The 19,290-nt window shown below is 33.9% G+C and overlaps 1 protein-coding gene across 1 annotated transcript in view; it reads right to left on the bottom strand.

The window, feature by feature from the left end:
• Positions 1–7,249: 7,249 nt before the first annotated feature.
• LOC133194139 (E3 ubiquitin-protein ligase HECW2-like) overlaps positions 7,250–19,290 on the bottom strand; it is a 29,802-nt gene continuing 17,761 nt past the window's right edge. The window contains exons 18-28 of the mRNA XM_061330121.1: positions 17,894–17,991; positions 17,520–17,640; positions 17,142–17,258; positions 14,764–14,916; positions 14,192–14,290; positions 13,752–13,884; positions 13,222–13,368; positions 12,064–12,178; positions 11,570–11,655; positions 10,980–11,092; positions 7,250–10,766 (exon numbers count right to left, since the gene is read on the bottom strand). Of these exons, the coding sequence (XP_061186105.1) occupies positions 10,655–10,766; positions 10,980–11,092; positions 11,570–11,655; positions 12,064–12,178; positions 13,222–13,368; positions 13,752–13,884; positions 14,192–14,290; positions 14,764–14,916; positions 17,142–17,258; positions 17,520–17,640; positions 17,894–17,991 (1,294 nt within the window). The 3' untranslated portion in view covers positions 7,250–10,654. The remainder of the gene's footprint in view (positions 10,767–10,979; positions 11,093–11,569; positions 11,656–12,063; positions 12,179–13,221; positions 13,369–13,751; positions 13,885–14,191; positions 14,291–14,763; positions 14,917–17,141; positions 17,259–17,519; positions 17,641–17,893; positions 17,992–19,290) is intronic.

The raw sequence follows: 19,290 nt of genomic DNA, 5'->3' as shown, positions 1-19,290 counted from the left end.
TGAAGCTGGAATTAAAATCATACGTCAGTGGGTTTTAGATAATTGATCGATTAATTCTCTGAATGGTCGCTTATGTGATCTAAAATCACAGATAAATGTCAAACTTAAAGAACGAATGTTGAAACACGTGAGACTTGATACTTAACTTCGCTTAAATTTATGATATGTTTTCTTTAAGATAGATATATTTAGGGAGTGACTACATCTGTTTCTGTATTTTTGGTATCAGATAATGAAAAAAAAATATCTTAAGCAACTATGTTTCCTTTATCGAGTAGATTTGAATATAAGGCATCGTTACGTTGTATTTATAATGATACCACATAACAGATGAGTTAGTATCTGCATACAAACAATATGACTTTTGTGACGTCATCAAGTATGTTTCAAAATCTTTTTTTTTTCAGAACGGCAGGACCATAATTAGTGATTTTTAGATACAATATCCTGAAGTAGTACTATTGCTGATTCGATGTAAATTCTCTCCATTTTAAGACACATCAGTAAGCCTTTTCGAAACCTAATATTTCAGCAGATGATCTAGTTTGTGCTGATCAAATAGTTGGAAACAATAGGGAAAAACAAAAATAAATTGATAATACTGTCCAAAGTACGACTCGGAAAATGAACTAATTGATATACAAATATAGCTTTTTGATGAGGTTAAACACCAGATATATCAATCTCTCACGAGAAGGCGTTTACGCTGCGCTACAACACCTTTGTCAACGTCTAAATGCCAGGATTCTTGGCAAAACTTACTTTGACCTATTGCATAACAAATTATAAACTTTAAAGTTATATAATATTTTAGTTTTAAAATTTAAATTAAAGTTTATTTACGAAAATTAGAAAGAGATAAGTCTGCATCACCGTATCTCACAAGGGATTATTTCTCGGCGGGATATTGCATCACTCATGTAGACAGATATGGAGAATTTGGAAAATTTAAAACGCATTGCCGATAAATATCAACATGGTTTAGTTTTTAAAGACAAATAACTTGCAGCATTGACACATATACAGATACGTAAGGTAATGCGCTTGTTAATCTTCCTGTGATAAAGGTCACCTGTCTCCATTTTCCGTACTACTTTTTAGACGTTGACAGAGGTATTAGTGGAGCGAAGCGGGAACGATAACTCTGGGTAGAGATTGCAGATATATAGACCTTAGAGAAAGCATATGGACGGTGCATAAAGTGCAAGGTCGATAAGATATACTTTTCTCTAATAAGGGTATACATGTATATCTAGGGATTGTACCAAATAAAAAGACCACATTGTTATCTAATTTTTTTTATCAATTAATGGAAAAATATTTTGATTATCAACTTTCAATCATAGAGTATTTTCTCATATAAGAAGTCGACATTGTTATTTCATGCTCATTATGTCATTACAATTAGTAATAAGATTTGAAGAAATTGTTTTTAGAAACATGCAATCAATATCGGCTATTGCAAATTCATCACTGTTGTTGTTTTCCCAGAAGATTGTTTTTAAAAATATGGGGTCAGTATTCTCTTTTGAAGCATTAAGGCATTTGAGGCTGTATACTGTTTTATTCTTATGTAACAGGAAAAGAAAATGTATGGCTGGACCGGGAATCGAACCCGAGAACCTTGCATCACTAGTCAGTTGCTCTACCGACTGAGCTACCCAGGCGATATCCACGGCCCAAAGCATTACATTCCTCCCTCCTTAAATTGTCTTCGTCCTCGAAGACGCAACCCAAGTTCTTACGGTCAACGGCTTTTGTAAGAGGAAAGGAGAAAATGTATGGTTGGATCGGGAATCGAACCCGGTAACCCTGCATCACTAGTCAGGTGCTCTACCGACAGAGCTACCCACGCCGATATCCACGGCAAAACATTAAATTTGAATATGTGATCTACTTCGAGTCAATCAGATAGAGTCAACTCACTATAGCATATTTAATTGTTAAGAAAATGCATAGAAATCGTGATGTTACTTGGCTTATATGTATAAATGTTTGTAAGCTGTAATAATGTGTTATTCCTTTTGTACGTGATTTTATCGTTGTACCAAGTTATACTCTTTGTAACTCTTCAATGTTTATACTGTCTTTTATGATCCCAGGTGGCGCTTCTGCCTACTTCACAGATTATACCAACATGTTTTAAGACTTTAAGCCCTAATATTGTAAGTTAACAACATTTAATGAGAATTCAACCTTCATATTTTATAAACATTCTGTTTATATTACGTTAGCTCTGATGAATTTCTCTGTGTGAGTTTAATTATGTTCAAACTAAATTTCTTTGATTAAACTGCTTTAAACTAACTTCATATACACTATATATACAGAAAAAGAGATTATCACATTGTCTTAAGCCCCTGTCCTTACGCCAAAATTTTGACTGCAGCAAAGGAGAACCTGAAGTTGTACTATGATTCAACATATACATGTATATAAGACAGGAATGTAAACAATTCTATTGTAGATTCTCAAAAACTCCAAAAAAAAACTTTCAGAAAATCTAAAATCACAAAACTTTTCAAAAATCAATAGTATGATAACAAATGATTTCTCTACGCTTTATGCAACCATACAACCACACAAACATTCCTCACGATAAATAAAGAGCAGGCTTTTTGACAACATAGACAACTGCTTCTTCAATAAAAATGGAACTTTCTAGATTTTCCTATCTTGTGATTAGTCATCAACAAAAATCATTCTGATTCAACACAAAAGTACTCTGAAGATGCAGGCGTCACTCGATGACAATATTTATATGTCCAAAATCTTGTACGTGAAAAGAAGAAAACACTTGCTGTGGCCTTCAACTCGACATTTAGATATATCGACGACGTATTGTCAATTAACAATGGCTATTTCCATTCTTATGTCGATAATATATCCTGGTGAACTTGAGATAAAAGATACCACAGAGTCTGACACATCTGTTTCATATTTGGATATTTTACTTGAAAAAGACGTTAATGGTAATCTAACAACCAAGCTTTATGATAAACGTGATGACTTTAACTTTTCAATCGTCAACTTCCCTTACTTATGCAGCAATATACCTTCATCACCTGCATACGGGGTATATATCTCTCAGTTGATTCGATACGCAAGAGCATGCTCTACGTATGTACAATTTCTAAAACGAGGTAAACTATTGACAAATAAGTTGATGAAACAAGAATATCAGCTGTCTCGTTTAAAGTCATCATTTCGTAAGTTCTATGGTCGATACAATGACCTTGTCAGCAAATACAATTTATCATTGAGTCAAATGCTGACTGACGTTTTTCATGCTTATTGTTAGGCTATTATTTACACACTGAATTGTCGACGGATTTTTCCGTTATTTCCCGATGATGACAAGGAGCACACGGCGGGTGTGACCGGTCGGCAGGGGATGCTCACTCCTCCATGGCACCTGATCCCACCTCTGATGTTTGGAGGTCCGTGTTTGCTCTGCTCCTATTTTGTATTGTTTAATGGACTTTTGAGCTTGAATACTGTTCGTTATCTCCATATATTTCATGTAGTCTTTAGAGACCAGGTCTTCTAACACTCTGTTGAAATTCCGCTTTGCTCTAATTCTGCTCCTTAATTAGCCGTTCTTTTTTATATTCTCTAGCAACAGAATTTATTTAAAAACTTTAAAATGAAAGGAAATCTCCTGCTGTGGTTTTTAATTCAACATATTGATATATCAACAATATTTTGTCAATTTCAGTAGTGATTTTTGTTCATTTGTTCTTTGAAACAAGTTGTTGAAAAAGCTCACAAATTGTCATATATGTCAGAAAGTCAGGGAATGCTTCGAATATGCTTCCACAACATTCAGAAAAAGACCTTTTTTGCTTCTTTTCTGGGGGAGCTGTACAAGTTGAGGTTGAAGAATATGTAGAATAGTCATGTTGTGACATGTCTGAAAATCCGCTTTTTTCTTGGCTAGGAAATGATCATCATTGAGTAAACTTGATTGTTCGTATCTTGGTAGTCCTGCCACATCTGTCCCATTGGAAAGAATCTTCAATTTGGCAGGAAAAACCTTCAGATCTGATAGATGTAGGTTAGGGGACACAACATTTGAACAGTTAATGAACATAAAATGTAACCGTAAAAGATATTGTAACTATATATGATATGAATATTATTCGACTTTCATGTTTAACTGTTTGTATTGCTTTGTATATATTGTTTCCTTCTTTAGTTTAATAGAGCGTTTTCTTTAATTGTAATTTTTTATTTAATTAAATTACATTCGCAAATTAAATTACATTTGCAAAGAAATTGTAATTAAATTAACAAGATTTTAAAATCCTTGTAATGATTAATTGAAAGATTTCGGCAACAAATCGTAATATACGTGAAAATTAGAGGATTCGTATAATTAATAACCAGAGCAAGTCTCAATAATTAAACAACAACACAAAGATGTACTAAAAGAATGTTATATGCAAATTATAGATTATAATAATTAGTTTTTAACAGATCTACATGTAAAAGTACTATAATTCTAGTATAATTAATAACTAGAAAAAATATCATCAAAATCTACACATAAAAGTATTAGAACATAACATGAAATTTAATTACCAGAGCTTGAGACAATTATGAAAGAGCAACTCTCTGCAAAAATTCGCACTTTTATAAAACGTATTTATAAACATAGACTACCGCAAAATATTGTATAATGTAGATTACCGTAAGAAATTTCTTCACGGCAAAGGGTCTAAAAGTTCCTTAAAAGCAAAAATCTTCGAATTTTTGGAAATCTTCCTGTATATTTTTTTTTATTTTATTTTCAGTAAAGAATAGAAATTAATGGTCTTGTGGTTTCAACTAAAAATGCTTTAAAATTTCGACTAAAAATTGTCATTATGAACATTTTAATTATTGGTTACCATTTCCTTATATATACGTACTCTTGCTGTGGCCGTCAACTCGACATTTTGATATACATGTATCGACAACCTATTATCAATTAAAAATACCTACTTCTATTCATATGTCGACACGATATATATCCAAGTGAGCTTGAAATAAAAGATACAACAGAATCTGACACATCTATTTCTTATATTATTTGGCTATTTAACTAGGGAAAGACTTAATGGTAATTTAACAACAAAGCTTTATAAAAAACGTGATGACTTTAACTTCCCTTACTTAAGTAGCAATATACCCTTATCACATGCATATGGAGTTTATATCTCCCAGTTGATTTGATAAGCAAGAGCATGCTCTACGAATGAACAATTTCTAAAACGAGATAAGTTATTGACAACAAGTTGATAAAACAAGAATATTAACAATCTCATTCAAAGTCATTATTTCGTTTGTTCTATGGTCGATACAATGACCTTGCCATTAAGTCAAATGCTGACTGACGTGTTTCATACTAATTCTTTGTCCATTATTTACACACTGAATGGTCTACGGATTTTTCCGTTATTTCCCGATCATGACAAGGAGCACACGGGGGTGTTACCAATCGTCAGGGGATGCTCACTCCTCCATGGCACCTGATCCCACCCTGTTTAAGAGGTCCGTGTTTGCTCTGCTCTGATTTGTATTATTTGAATGAACTTTTGAGCTTGGTTACTGTTATTTTCATATATTTCATATGAAAAATGGAAGATAACAGACAGCGATCTATCTCAAAAAACTTCGAACAACACAACTCTGTGAACAGGACATAAAACATGAACCCCGCAAATTCCAGAGGTTGGATCAGGTTCCAAGGAAGAATAAGTATCCCCCGTCGACCGATGTTGTAGACTGAGACTTCCTCCATTGTCAGACGTCCCCTCGGTAGTCATGCTGTAGAGTGAGACTTCCCCCGGACGTTTGCTCTAGAGTGGGACTTCCCTCTGGGGGAGGAAGGACTCTAGAATAGAAGAATCTCCGGGGAAGTATCTCTCTAGTTCCCCACTTTCCAGCGGAAAGACCTACTCTACCTCTAGTTGTAGAGTCAGTCTCCCCCCCCCCCCCACCCCCCACCCCCCAGAGTATGGCTCCCGCTTCATTTGATCTTGTTTTACTATTACGAAAATCACTTTATAGAGATTATTTAGTTACGAAACATTTATAGCGGAACACTAGTTGCCCCCGATTTCACAGTGAAGGATATTCATTTGGGTCTGACCGTTCGTTTGTCCATCCGTCCGGCCGACTGTTATTCTGTCTTTGTGTAACACTTGTTTCCGGACGATATACATGTATCTTTGAGCTCTTGCAATGAATGGCTTTTATCACTATGTATGGCTGAGATAAGTACACCATATTCATATTAAATATAGTTTGAAATAAAAGTTAGAAATACAGCATGAGCACAATTTTGTATAAGTTACTAAAAAAACATAAGATGTTTGAAATATTTTTCTAAGAAGTTGGATAGGCTTACTATCTTTTAATACTTTTGGGGAAGTAGCGCTCTGGAGGGGGAGTATGGCTCTAGAGTTGGACAACCCCAAGAAGGGAAAGCTCACTCTAGAGCAAGACGTCCGGGGGGAGGAGTCTCACTAGGGGTGGGGGAGTTTCGCTCTACAACAACGACCGTAATCACTTGAAGAATATAGTAAGCAGCATCTCACCGGACTGAGATTGAGCAATAAGTCCCCTCTATAAGGCTTTATTTTTCGAAGAGATGGAGGAGGCCAATTTAGGGTCTCTGTCTGCTGTCTTACGGCAGATACCTTTTAGTTATTTAAATACTGGTTACAAGAATTGTAACAAAAAGCATAAAGAGAGCACCAAATTGAAATATAGAGGTATTTTTCCATACATTTTTGTTTGCAACTCATCTTTTTTCAACTTTAATCGCCAGTCTTTGCATCAAATTTTACAATACTCTTAATCGCTTTTTATTTGCGAGAACTTTACTTCCGTGTAATTATGCTTGCAAAAATATTATTCTCGCATATTTATGTATTACTAATGATAACCAATTCTTGTATTACTAATAATAACCAAAGTTCTTGAAATTTTTCCTTACTAAATTTCAAATGACTACGTATTGAAAATAAGATATTGCTAAATCATCTCCAGTAATACCAGAAGATATGTTACACGCATACAAATAGTGTAAATCAAAAATGAAACATCCTACATCTATGCCCCGGTTCTATTAAAAAGTTGAAACTCGGAGTGTGCTATCAGCACAAAATACAAGTCTCCCATCGTCTGTCTTTGCAAATTTCTGCTTTAATGGAATTTTAAGTAATCCTTTGATAACTTCCTACATTCAAGCAAACAGAAATGTTTTTCATTTATATTTATAAAACATAAACAACAATTTTGTTACAATGCACATAAATAATTGTTACCATAGATATACAAATATGAATAATCGTAAAAAAAAATTACAAAATGTGTTTCAGTTATCCTTTGCACATAATAACACTGAAAGTAATAATTCGAGTTTATTCATTCATCCAAAACAGAATAATATTATTGGGAAACATAGTTTCTTAAATAGTTTATTCTAGTTCGAGAATCATCATCTAAACCATACTTTGAAACTGTCAGAGTAATTAAACCTGAAATAGAAATTTATCTTCAGATACAAATAATTTTTTTTTCATTCTTGTGTTGAAAATATGAAATTTTCTGTTCCACCCAGTAATACAGGGACAAAAAGAAATAATTTCTTTTTCTCTGGAACGTTTTATCCCAGTGACACTGAAGCTGAACGTGAGAAATGCATAATGAAGCTATTGAGGTATATTTATCAACTATATTTGCCCTTTGGAATATTGAATAATTTCATGAGCAGGTTTCAAACATGATATTGATATACATCAGAGAACATATAAGTAAGTACATGAAAATTGTAAAATAAATTCCTCTGAAACTGCAAGATTTGTAATTGTCGCAAAAAATTTATTTTGGTGGTGGTTTAGATTAAAGCTTAAGTTAGTAACTGTTTCTTCTAACCAAAAAATCATTGCTAGGAAAAACATTTTGTGGCAAGAATTTCTAGCTTAAAAAATGACATTTTGCATCAGCCAAACATAAAATATACCCCCCAAAAAACATTGTTGCCACTTCAATTTGTGCCAAATGAACACATAACATAAATATAACTTTTGCTAATTATAATCATATACATGTACATTACCTACTTACAAATTAAAATTATTTTTCCATTTTAAAGATTTCTAACAAGTGTTCCTCTTTTATCAAATACGATATTTCCAATCAAATAACCATTCAAAACCTTTTTTTTTTTAATTCTCCACGATAATATTGTAAATTTGAAGAAGTCATACCCCCATCCACTTCCCAACCCCAATAGAAAAATTCAACATCAACATGCAGTAAATTTCCTATTAACTGTTGACCAGTACTCATAAAATATTATCTTTCTTCTGATCAAATGTGCCTTTGATTCAAATAAAGAGTTACAGAGACATTCAATAATTATAACAGGCATGCAAAATTCATTATATGTATTTCTTAAACTTTGTGACAACATATTTCTTTGTTCATTAAACACTCATTTAATGAAAAAAAGCAGGGGAGAAAAAAATAGTTCTTAAAACCTCTAAGGAATGAAAATAGTAGGAAAATATAAATAACCCAGAGTATGATATTTTTCTACAATTATGTCATTAGAACAAAATAAGCCTATTACAAAACCTTCATTTTCATCTCTTAGAATGAAGAGTTCAGCATTGTTCAACGATATTTATTGGCTTAAAAATATTATCTTACAAAAAAGGTGAAAGGCTAATATATGACTAAAACTGTATATATGGCTGCAAATAACAAAATAAATATCAACATTGATATATTTTCTCTAAACATGAACACAACGGAATGATGTAAGCGTGATGAATTTGAGTGTTACATTATATAAAGCATCCTGATAAAATATTTTTCTACATTTACGTTTAATTTACTAATATTTACAGGCTGTGATTGTTAAAACTTGCACCTAATGCTCTCAAACAATACACAGTGATATACATTTGGTTAATATTCTGAAAGGTTCTTTTTTGTTAACACCAATCATGATTGTGTGTATAACAAAAACTACAATATACTGGCACAGTCTATACATACATGTATGTATACGTACAGTATATATACACATATGAGGAAATAAAATAGGGAGAAATCACAACACTTGTGTACAACAAAAGCTAACAAATAACAACAAAATAATAAAATCCATTCCCTGATACCCACAGCAGAGAGGCTTCCGTTACACTTCTAAATATGGGCCGCATATGATACAGCAAGAAACCAGACTTGCCAAACTCACTAAAATTCTTTAACTTCCTCTATTACTTTTGATTTTTTATTTTAAATAAGCATTCTCAGAATTTTTTTTCTTACATAAAATGAAGCATTAAAGGAGAGTTTGATATTGACAAGTGTAATACCATTTTACAATTTGTGTAAAAAGTAAATTCTTAAAGCATTAATACCACTCAAAGCTGTTAGAACCAAAAAAGCTATATAAACTGTTTTTACCAATATCAAATATTATCACAGTACATAAAATATATACCCTCTCAAACTTTTCTTTGGATTTTTTTTATGACAAGGATATCCTGACCAGGAATATTCCATTTATGAAATTCAGTCCAAATTAATTCTTATATTTAAAATTAACAGTCCTTATGAAATCTGCCTTCAATTTTAAACACTGTAGCTTAAACAAAAAAATACACTCATTTGTAGAAACATTCACCCAAAAATCATAAGACACATCATCGAAATCAACTGAATCAAAACTTTGTTATTACAACTTTGGTTTTATCCAAAATTCATTGCACATCATATTGCTTTCATAATGTTTCCAGAAACTTAGCATGTAAAATAATAATGCATATGTGTAAGTATCTAACACAGAGCCACTGAACTTGTTAATTAGTTAAGAATAACATCTGAAGTTACACAAGTTCTAGTGTCTAACGAAGATTTAAAATTTCAAGGCAAGAATACTACATTCGCACATGATACAATAAAGAGACTAGTAATCACAACCATAATTCACCATAAAATAATGTCACGGATTATGTGAATGCCTATTGTTAATATTTGTAATTCCCTTCTAATTTTCCTAATTGCATTGTATCAATTTAAATAAGACTTAATGAGCGTCAGTTGCTTTAAGCTAATACTGTCTTTTCCAGCTGAAAAATTTTTAAGCGAAATTTCTTTAAGATGTTCTAATACATTTATAAAATACACATCTGTGCACAAAATTATTTACGATTTTTCCACAAAAAGAAAAAAAAATACAGTACATACACATCTAAGTCAATTTGCATCAAAAGAAATCTCAAATCAAACATTATCACATATGTCATGCTGACTAGTGTCTAGATTCTTAGTCCTCAGAATGTTTTAAGGACCCTTCACTGACAATAAAGCTTACAAAATACATTGAATGCCTTTGCAATTAACAAACATCAATGGGTTGAGATTAAAAAAAACCTCCATTAATTTGTTTAACCATGCAATTAATCCTTCTTCAATGAAAGACTTATATATCAATTATAAAAAGCTAACAATGGTAATAAAAAACTATTGTCGCTTTTTTCAAGTATTCATATTATTATGAGGTTCTTTAATTACCAAATAGTGGTCTATACCCTTATTAAGGAAAACAGATCCCAACATCAAGGGGAAAGACTCTTTTTGAGAAGTATCATTCAATTCCAAATGTGCTTGTTTCTTCCACAGCTGTGGCAAGTTTCTCAAAGAGCATCTCTGATGATGCATAAGCAGGTAAATCCAGTCGATTGAAGCAAGTGTGTGCTCTGGAAATATAAAACTCTTTTAATAAAACCTAAACTTTACCATAAATTTTAAAACAAAGTTTCTTCTTCTTTCATCCATGCATTCAAATACAGGTATTCAGGCAAAAACTATCACAATTGTATGTTTTGCACTTGCTTTCAAATTACATTTTTTCTGAAAGTTTTAAGCTGCTTCAAATTGAAAATTAAACATCAAAATTAAGAAAATCTCACCTTGGGAGACTGGTAACTTTCCCCCACTTCTCTATACAGAATTTACGAGGGCCATTGCTTCCTCGGAGAGCAGAGAATCCCTCATAAGGAATACTGGAGGTTCCCGTCACAAACTACAAAACAAAACTGTTACCCATTCAGCGAGCACAAACATTCATACTCTCACACTGCCAACAAACACTTTTACACTGCCAACAAAGACTTCTTACAGCAGCACTGAGCCATGTGATCCACATATAAACAATCATAGGTTCCCCATTTTTAGCTATGCTAGCTCCCTTTTTTAAGCTATGCTAGCTTTACTTTTTTAAGCTATGCTAGCTATACTTTTTTAGCTATGCTAGCTATACATTTTTAGTAATGCTACCTATACTTTTTTAGCTATGCTAATATACTTTTTTAGCTATGCTAGCTATACTTTTCTTAGCTTTGCCAGCTCCCTTTTTTAAGGTATGCTAGCTTTACTTTTCTAAGCTATGCTAGCTATACTTTTTTTAGCTATGCCAGCTATACTTTTTTAGTTATGCTACCTATACTTTTTAGCTATGCTAGCTATACTTTTTTAGCTATGCTAGCTATACTTTTTTTACCTGTAACAATCGTAGCCTCCTCTCATTGTCAAACTTTTCAATGGCCTGCCAGAACCACTGAATCACCTGATGCTGGTCATGGTATCCTGCCAAGAGAAGACATACAAAAATTACAGTCAAATTTTCTTTTAAAGTTTCAGTCGAATTTTAATTTAAAGTTACAGTCAAATTTAAATTTAAAGTTACTGACAAATTTTATTTTAAAGTGAAATTTTATTTACGGCATTTAATTTACCCGAGTAATTACATACATTTACATGAACCATGCACCAAAAAGCATTTTTAAGAAATTATGACAGATAATGAAGTATTGTAGAAGTTTGAAATTTGAAGGTATAATATTCTGCTTCTATTTCTATAAGTACTGACTTTAATGTGTTTGAACTACCCTAAAACAAATATACAATTCACAACTTAATGAGAGCATGAATATAGTGAATACTGACACTGGAAGTTGCATGCTATATTAGTAACATAGGTGTTGTGTCTCTCACCTGATCTGTATTCTGTGTTCTTTCTCCAATCCTTGACATCGATCTCCACAGATCCTGCAATCACCAACTCCAGTTCTCTTGCATCAAACATGGAGATCAGCCGACTGTCTATCACCTTAAAATGAAATCAATCCATGAAACATACAAAAATACAGATATACAGTTGAACTTCGGTATCTTGAACACTAATATTTTGAGTATCATGGATATGCTGAACCGATTTGGAAGTCCAACCACTTATTCTTTAAGTATTTTACCCCTGATATCTCAAATCCTCAGATATCTCAAAGTTTGGGGGTTTTTTTTCAGTCCCATCAGTTCAAGATAGAGGTTTGACGGTAACTCAATTTCAGGGAAGTTTAATGAAATCATTTGTATACCCATGTAGTTAACCAAGTTACAGAACTTTTGCCATGTGTATCTTTTGCCTAAATGCTGGACAAAATGATTCTGAACCAGCTTAAATCTGCTTTTTTCATGATTTATGACCTACATTTGCTTATGTATGTACACTATTTATGTTCTTTGAGGTATCAGGGGTTTTTTTTAGGTCTTAAAATCAAGGGCCTGGGCCTTTCCATTTGGGAAAAATAGCGACTTTTGGTTGAAATTGGGAAGAATATCATATTTAATATTTTTGTAAATAAATTCAAATAAGAGTTTTTTTTTCATTTGCAAGGTATTTATTGACTTATTTTACATTCAGTCAATCAGTTTTTGGAGCATGCCTTTTAGATTTTTTTTTTTTGAACACATTCCTGATAAACTTTAATGAGTTCAGCCATTTTTTAACCATATTTGTTTGTTTTGATTCTCTTTTGGGAATTTTCTTTTATGAAATTGGGAAAAACACCTACTTTTTACCATTGGGAATGGGGCCTATTACAAGCCCCCTACGACCCCCAAAAAAAACCCTGGGTATAAAATTAATTTAAAATTTGCTCATCAAATATGAAGACGAGCTGGCAAAAATAAACCCATGATTGACAGATTTTCCAGTATGAAATATTAACAAGGTGTTTGTACCTTGTGAAGGCCTAATAAACAGTGTCTACTGAGGGTGTTTAAACCCCATGGAAGCCCCTGATAGTTTCCACTGAGGATATTTGTACCCCATGGAAGCCCCTTATAAACAGTTTCTACTGAGGAGGTTTATACCTCATGGAAGCCCCTGATGAGACTCTCCGTCTGCTCTGTGACCCCTCTTTCCAGCCTCCATTTAGACATTCTCTCTATGTACTCCTTCTTGTTCCTCTCGTTCACAGGGAGCAACTTCCCGTTAGGTTTTAATTCCCTCTCCGTCACCTGAAATATATTGTCTTATTGAGCTAGGTGTACAGGTGACACAAATACAAAATACAAAATTAATGTACCACTCCTCTTTGATCCCTTTACTGTGATGCAGACTATACTCAGGTACAACTTGTGAAATACAAATGCTGCTCCCATTGCACCCTACCCATTTTCCAATCCAAGAAAACTAATTTTATGCAGTACCATTCTCCTCTAAGAGAAATATCATTGTGAATTTATCAATTACTCTCATCCTATATTACATTTTTTCCTAAAGATTTAAAGAAAATATCAGTCACATTCTCTCTTTTTTTTTTTGCTAAAGATATAGGTTTCTCTCAGTCTGTGCAGCATAATTAGTCAATAAAGGTTTTTCTTCAACATTTGTGCACTACCTGTCCAAACACCTCTTCATTGACAGAGAAAGTAAGGTCCATGTCGACCTCCGAGATGTCATTCTCTTTAATCCACAACAGACTTTGGTGAAACTCGGCGTCCAAGGTCTCCACATCAGCTAGGGACCAGGGCCTGGAAATATTGACAAAGTAGAAAACATTAACAACCAGTGTATGATTCCCTCAGTTTACACTTAAGTCTTGCATTTCCACCAACTTATGTTTAATTCTATGTCTACATGTACATCTAAATAAAAGTTGTTTTTTCCTACGTGTGATGTGAAAGCAATGTTTGTGAAACCATTCCTGATGATATTATATTAATTTCACTGTGATGTATACTGTATATTTACAGGTACATGTATATGATTTGAACTGAAATATTTGATAATGATTTGATTCCAAGTTGATGAATTACAAACTGTACTACTATTACTTACAGTCTTAAGAGAGCTTTGTAGAATGGTCTGGTGAAGAAAGCGTCTAATAAATACTGGTGTACAACTGCTAGTCCTAAAACTCGGCCAGCAAAACGGAACCTGAAAAAAGGTGACAAACATACATGTACATGTAAAACATAAGTACATAGGTAACAAAATATATATCACTAATGTTATGGTAATGCAGAATACACTGCGAGAGAAGATTTCATATAAAAAAAACAACCAATTTTGTCTTTGCCCAAATTTAGTAACACAGAACAGAACTTGTTAACAAATTCATGTTTTGTATAATGCGTACAGTACTAGGAATGGGCAAAAAATACAAATATTAAGAACAAAATAAAATAATCCTTAAAGCCATGTTAAGAGCTAACAAAAATCAATTACCATGCATTCCCCTACTCATGTACAATCAATTTTCTGGGGAACATATTAAGATTTTGAGAACAGCCAGCCAAATCAACACATACACATACATGTATTACTCAAAGCAAAACACAATAAACGTAGACACTACTGTTACTTTTAGCAACCAAACAGTATGGCTACCTTAAAAACTTCAAACTTACCATTCATGAGCGTCTTCCACCACAGTAGACATTGGGCTGATCTGTACAGTATACGTATCATTGGCAGAGTATTCAAAAAGTCCATAGTACGGGTTAAAGAGTTCACGAGAAAGAAGAAAAAAGAATTCACGTGACGGGCCACCATAATCCAAGCTAAAATATACAACAAACAATTAACATAGTCATAATCCTACAGGCAAATCTGTCTTTACTTCATCAAGAATATCAATTCAAATGTAATTTTTTTTAGTTGCCTTCCAAAGTTTTGTCCTGACGACCTTTGTATACTGTAGATTACTAAATTCTCGTGACACCTTATTTTCACAAGACAGTCATTAACTCTTTATTAGCGAGATGAAATTTTCACAAATTGTGGTTATATTGCTATAAATAATCTTAACGAATACTAATATAAATGAGAATGAAATTTTTGCAAGCATACCGTCTTGCATGATTACGCAAAAATAAAGTTCTTGTGAATAAAAAGTGATTTCAGTACACAGTATAGAATACCCACCCTTCCTCTCCTACAAACGTGATGTACAGTTTGTATACACAGTATAGAATACCCACCCCTCCTCTCCTACAAACGTGATGTACAGTTTGTATACACAGTATAGAATACCCACCCTTCCTCTCCTACAAACGTGATGTACAGTTTGTATACACAGTATAAAATACCCACCCCTCCTCTCCTACAAACGTGATGTACAGTTTGTATACACAGTATAGAATACCCACCCTTCCTCTCCTACAAACGTGATGTACAGTACACAGTATAGAATACCCACCCCTCCTCTCCTACAAACGTGATGTACAGCTTGTATACACAGTATAGAATACCCACCCTTCCTCTCCCACAAACGTGATGTACAGTTTGTATACACAGTATAGAATACCCACCCTTCCTCTCCCACAAACGTGATGTACAGTTTGTATACACAGTACAGAATACCCACCCTTCCTCTCCTACAAACGTGATGTACAGTACACAGTATAGAATACCCACCCTTCCTCCCCAACAAACGTGATGTACAGTTTGTATACACAGTATAGAATACCCACCCCTCCTCTCCTACAAACGTGATGTACAGCTTGTATACACAGTATAGAATACCCACCCTTCCTCCCGAACAAACGTGATGTACAGTTTGTATACACAGTATAGAATACCCACCCTTCCTCCCCAACAAACATGATGTACAACTTGTATACACAGTATAGAATACCCACCCTTCCTCTCCTACAAACGTGATGTACAGTTCACATTATAGAATACCCACCCTTTCTCTCCTACAAACGTGATGTACAGTTTGTATACACAGTATAGAATACCCACCCTTCCTCTCCTACAAACGTGATGTACAGTTTGTATACACAGTATAAAATACCCACCCTTCCTCTCCTAGAAACGTGATGTACAGTTTGTATACACGGTATAGAATACCCATCCTTCCTCTCCCACAAATGTGATGTAAAGTACACAGTATAGAATACCCACCCCCTCTCTCCAACAAATGTGATGTACAGTACACAGTATAGAATACTCACCTCTCCTCTCCTACAAACGTGATGTACAGTTTGTATACACAGTATAGAATACCCACCCCTCCTCTCCTACAAACGTGATGTACAGCTTGTATACACAGTGTAGAATACCCACCCTTCCTCTCCCACAAACGTGATGTACAGCTTGTATACACAGTATAGAATACCCACCCTTCCTCTCCTACAAACGTGATGTACAGTACACAGTATAGAATACCCACCCTTCCTCTCCTACAAACGTGATGTACAGTTTGTATACACAGTATAGAATACCCACCCTTCCTCTCCTACAAACGTGATGTACAGCTTGTATACACAGTATAGAATACCCACCCTTCCTCCCCAACAAACGTGATGTACAGCTTGTATACACAGTATAGAATACCCACCCTTCCTCCCCAACAAACGTGATGTACAGTTTGTAAACACAGTATAGAATACCCACCCTTCCTCTCCTACAAACGTGATGTATGGTTTGTATACACAGTATAAAATACCCACCCCTCCTCTCCTACAAACGTGATGTACAGTTTGTATACACAGTATAGAATACCCATCCTTCCTCTCCCACAAATGTGATGTACAGTACACTGTATAGAATACCCACCCCTTCTCTCCCACAAACGTGATGTACAGCTTGTATACACAGTAAAGAATACCCACCCCTCCTCTCCTACAAACGTGATGTACAGTTTGTATACACAGTATAGAATACCCACCCCTCCTCTCCACAAACACGATGTACATCTTGTATACACAGTATAGAATACCCACCCCTCCTCTCCTACAAACGTGATGTACAGCTTGTATACACAGTATAGAATACCCACCCTTCCTCTCCTACAAACGTGATGTACAGCTTGCTCTTCTTCAGCAGTTCCTTCTTTGTCGTTCCCATTATCTTGTTAAAAGCATCCTCTAAAACATGGTCTCTTCTCACCATTAGCCTGAATCAGATCATAAACACATACAGTAGATGTATATGTATGTAAATGAATCTAATATTCTGGTCATGTTAAGTCTTTAGCAATACTGTATCTATGAGAAAAGGACAATCAAGTTTACAAATCCCACACCGTTCCACTTAAAAAGCTGAACATGACGTTTAATTTCTTTTCAAAAAATTCTAAAAAGCTACAGGCAGGCTTTATTTTCTAACTACTTAGGTACCATGACCATTCTTGTCTTGATACGCAGTACATTCTTACTTTAATTTGGAAGGTCCCTGTCCGTAACCCTTGCTCTCTAGCTTTCTATAGAAGCTGCGTAGCTTGGCCTGGAAATCTCGTTTGTATGGAGCATGAACTCTCATGTTAGCTCTCTGTACATCTGTAAAAAAAATTTAGTCGCTGTTGAAACGATTCTCATTATATCAATACCAAACACCTGTCTCAAGATACCATTGCATTATTTAATGCATCTCATTCATGTACAGTGTACTTAAGTTCTTATTATTGGTACATGTACACTGATGATTCGAGTCATTTTATTCAGCACTTAGGGAAAACATCACATGCCACTTAATCATACACATGTACTTAACAGGTAAGTTGATGTAAAAGTGGTATAAAAATAAACTTACTTGGTGATCCTTGAGGGGTTTCCCCCGGGGAATCCCCTGGTACACTGGCTTGTAGAAGGTTCTGAGGCACATAAGACATAATCTCATTTTCATATAGACTGTTTGGAGAAAAAAAGGGAAAACAACTTAATAAACACACAACTGCATAAAGACTAGAAAACTGACCAGTCAGCAAGGGCCCCACCGAGGGGTAGAAATATAAGAGTGCAGCTTACAGAATAAGAATTTTAATTGATTACAAAAATTTAAAAATATATGAAGAAGAATATGCAATAACAACTGTATTTATAAAATTAAAATTTCAAGATAATTCCTAAATATCCAACAACCTGTAAAGAGTATCCCTGTATTTACATAAGGCAGTAAAAAACATCATATCTATAATAACTCAGTTAAATGTATATTCAAACAAGAATAAAGCATGTGTTTTCAAATATCACCCAGGCTTGACCTTAACTTCAAAACACACATCAGTTGCAGACAAAGGTTAATTTATCTTAAAGTGACAAATAAAGATAAGCCTGGAAAATTTTCTGCCCAAGACAAGATAATTAATCCCAAGGGATTAATTGTACTGCTCTCTTATCCTTTTCTTCCAAGTTTACAATAAGAACTCTTTCAGTAATGATAGAATGAGTTTATTATTGGACTACCTGTTAAAATTAATAGTATTCTTGAATTTACAATGGCAGCCAAAAAAAAAAAAGAATAAATAAATACATGTAAAAACAAAAAAATTAAAAAAACAGCTTTATGTATATCTTGTTTTTAGAATTCAATAAAATCATAACTCATTGTAAATTTTACCAATATAAAGTATGAACATTATTTAAATCCACATTTCAGAGAATGTAAACATTCAGAATTGACCTTAACTTCAAAACAAACTTCATTTGCAGACTGAGGTGTTAATTAATCTCAATTTGACAGAAACAGATAATGCTTTGGATTTTCTTCAAGAGGAAAGTTAATTAATCCCATGGGACTAGTTGCAGCTTTCATACTTTACAATTGGAACAGTTATCTCTCTCTGCCCTGGCATTCATTCTAATGTAAAGTTAAGGAATCTACCCCACCACCCCAGCTCCAAACTGGATGACATAGAGAACCAAACTTAGCATCAAAATATGTCTTACTGCCTCTTCAACCAACATACCAAATTTGAACTTAATTGATCAACTACAAAAAAAGTTATTAGAAAAAAACAGAAAATTTGTGGACGGAAGAATGACAGACGGACAGACAGACAGAGTGAGTACTATAGGGCACCTGCAAATCCTTGTGGGGCCCTAATTACACTTTTAGGTTTAAATTTCATTCCAAATATTTACTTATTTACATGTATAATTTTTTTTTAAAGTTTCAACACGTTTTATTTTTGAGAAAGGGGAGGTAAT

This window comes from Saccostrea echinata, unplaced genomic scaffold, assembly GCF_033153115.1.
Source record: "Saccostrea echinata isolate AGI-Se365-2 ecotype Australia unplaced genomic scaffold, CSIRO_AGI_Sech_v1 ptg000028l, whole genome shotgun sequence".
Lineage (NCBI taxonomy): Eukaryota > Metazoa > Mollusca > Bivalvia > Ostreida > Ostreidae > Saccostrea > Saccostrea echinata.
Note: the sequence above shows the minus strand (reverse complement) of the source record. Positions and strands in the feature narration are given on the sequence as shown.